The following is a 2984-nucleotide window of genomic DNA, read 5'->3' as shown; positions in this document are numbered from 1 at the left end:
GAGGTGTGATTTTCTTGTGTTGTCGGGCATAGAGGCCAGAACTAGTTATTCATGGTCAGTGAACACGTGATGTCATCACCAGTGAAAACATGCCGCCTTCAAAACAGCTCGGTAGTTCGGAAGCTCTTCCGTGTGTTCAGCTAACGCTTCTTAGAAGTTCGTAAGGCTATGACATAAAAGCGGAAAACAGATCCTTCTGGAGACTAGACCTCATAACAAGTATGGATGCCCGCCGGGACCTTTTTGCTCTTCTTTGATGAATCTGATGATTCAGTTATTAGAACTGCTTGCGACGGTTGAACATGAGCAAGAATTTATCAGATGATTTATAATTGTAAGCTATCATTTATTGTAATGCAAATGTTGGAATGGGTGTTAAGTTTGCCTCTTAGTGCTTGCTGCAAGTTCACTTTAGTCTATCAATAAAATGGGCAGCCATTGTTGTGACGTGACCTCGGAGGACTCGGCTAGCTTTAGGCCCAATCCCATTTCTACCCCTTACCCCTTCCCCCTTGTTTTGAAGGGGGAAGGGGGTAGAAATGGGATTGGGCCTTAATTCCGCACAGCGAAAACTCAGACCCAACAGAGTGTTCAAAGCACTTTCCTCCAAGCTTAAGGTCCGAACCTCCTGGAAACTGCAACAGTGACGTCATCACCAGTGAACACAGTGATGTCATCACCGCTCGTCACTACCCAGAGGAGCGGGAGAACTGTTCATATTTAACACTTCATATTTTTACACTTTATTCATGCTTTAATTCTGAAAGATTTACAAAAACAAAATGTAAAGTTACGCTTTATTAGAAATGTGACAATGAACAAAAACCAGCTCCACAAATATCTCGTTACTATGGAAATTCTAACAAAGACGGAGATAGATATTATAGAACAGGTACAGACATAGGAATATATAATATAGAGCAGTTATAGATGTATAATGTACAACCGTTAACTGTTGTGGTACATGTGTTGACACCAGAGTTGTGTTGACAGCAGAGTTGTTACTTGTTGTGGTGACGCCAGAGTTCAGTTAACACCAGAGTTGCGTGTTGACACCAGAGTTGTGGTACATGTGTTGACACCAGAGTTGTGCTCCACCAGAGTTGTGTTGACACCAGCGTTGTGTTACATGTCGTGTTGACACCAGAGTTGTGTTATTTCCCGGCCACCAGGGCCAGCTGCTGCCTCAGGCGTCCCAGTCCGTCCAGCATTGTGTCCAGAGTCTCACGGCTCGACTCCACCACCACCCGGTCCTCCCCCAGCTACACACACACACACACACACACACACACACACACACACACATTGAAGCCTTTAAAGAGGTGTTTGCTTGCGTTGTGGGGAAGGATAGCTGTAGCTGGCTGACCAGCTAACCAACCTGCAGGCTCAGCAGACAGCTTGGTACGGCCATGCGGCTGACGGAGTCTGATGACGTCACCATGTCCACCCTCCAATCAAACGCTTTCAACTGTGGGAGAGAGACTACAAACACACACACACACAGACACACAATGTGTCCAAATATTGCACTTGACCCCCGCCCCTGAAGTCATGTGACTATATGTTAATGAGTCCTACTCACTGTGCGTCTGGATGGCCTCTGAGCGCCAAGCAGGGCTGAGAGGAGGTCAAAAAAACATTATCACATCAGAGTAGATTACAGATCATTAATGGGGCTATTAGATGATGTCATCACAGGCCTCACGCTACGGCCCCCAGGGGCCCCAGGCTCACACTACGCTCACCAGGGCCCCCGGCCTCACGCTACGGCCCCCAGCTGACCTGAGCTCCAGGAGGATCTTTGTGATCAGGTTCTTGAGGCTGGCATGGAAGGAGGCGGGGAACAGATCCTGGATCTGCTGCGGTCGGGTCAGACCGCGGAATACCACATGGTGGGCGAGAGAGTGCAGACACTGCAGCAGCTAGGAGAGCGAGAGAACATTACCAAAGCTTTAAACAACTTTATCAAAGCGCCTTAAAAATTTAACAATTGGAAGAATAACCGAATTCTATGGAGTTGAAATCGAACCTGCTGCGCCTGCGCGAAGGGGATGTCGAGGTCCTCCGCCGTGCGCTGGGCCAGCCGGCCGCCCTCTAGCGCCACCTGCTGGTAGCTCTGGGAGAACAGCTCCCGCAGCGCATCCTTCGATGGCGACTACACACACACATGTTGATAGAATAACATGTTGATAGAATTACATGTTGATAGATTAACATGTTGATAGATTAACCGTAGAAGTCCAATGAGGTCAAGTCTCTTTTAGGTTCAATACAAGAAAGCCTTTAGGACTTGATCCTCATCTAGGATCAGATGGCTTGAAAAGACACACGAATTACATGCGGATACATAATCACATGATTAATAACCGATTAACATTAAGACACATTTACAACACGAAATACATTTTCCTTGTATGGAATTGCGATGTCAACCTGCCAGGACAACTGACGTCTCCTGAGGAAGCTTCAAGCATCCTATTATATATTATATATGATATAAAGAGTGTTGGTGAAATAGAGGCATGAACACAGAGCATCAAGACTACTGGAATAATAAAATATGAATAAACCTTTAGGAGAAGTTCCAGAGAAACAAAAAACTGTTCATCGAAGGGAGCCGCCATATTGCCACGTGACGTCAAGGGGACTGGTCACGTGAGGCAGATTACGGTCACGTGACAGTAGATCGCAGTTTTTAAATAACACATTGATAATAATATAGTGAATAGTGAATTGAATCAATTATATTCCTCGTTTCCTAATTGTTGATCTTTAATCACTTTATTGACCGTTTGTATTGTCAGTTAATCTTTTTAATTGGGACATGGCCATTTTTATTATTATTATACGGCAAATAGAGTTGAACGTTCAAATAACAATATCAACCAATGTTTCGTGTCACAGCGGGAGGAGGCGGGGCCTGTCACAGTGGGAGGGGCGGGGCCTACAGATGACAGGCAGCCTGTCACAGATGGAGGGGGCGG

At 45.9% G+C, this 2984-nt stretch overlaps 1 protein-coding gene across 1 annotated transcript; it reads right to left on the bottom strand.

The window, feature by feature from the left end:
• Positions 1-780: 780 nt before the first annotated feature.
• commd9 (COMM domain containing 9) lies at positions 781-2659 on the bottom strand. Its single transcript, XM_030366635.1, has 6 exons — positions 2571-2659; positions 2030-2155; positions 1783-1922; positions 1583-1617; positions 1379-1482; positions 781-1262 (listed from the first exon to the last, which is right to left on the bottom strand). The coding sequence occupies exons 1-6, from the start codon at positions 2622-2624 to the stop codon at positions 1155-1157; spliced, it is 567 nt and encodes a 188-aa protein (XP_030222495.1). The 5' UTR covers positions 2625-2659; the 3' UTR covers positions 781-1154.
• Between the last annotated feature and the right edge of the window lie 325 nt (positions 2660-2984).

Source organism: Gadus morhua, chromosome 9 (genome assembly GCF_902167405.1).
Source record: "Gadus morhua chromosome 9, gadMor3.0, whole genome shotgun sequence".
NCBI classification, from domain to species: domain Eukaryota; kingdom Metazoa; phylum Chordata; class Actinopteri; order Gadiformes; family Gadidae; genus Gadus; species Gadus morhua.
This window is presented reverse-complemented; position numbering and strand designations above follow the sequence as displayed.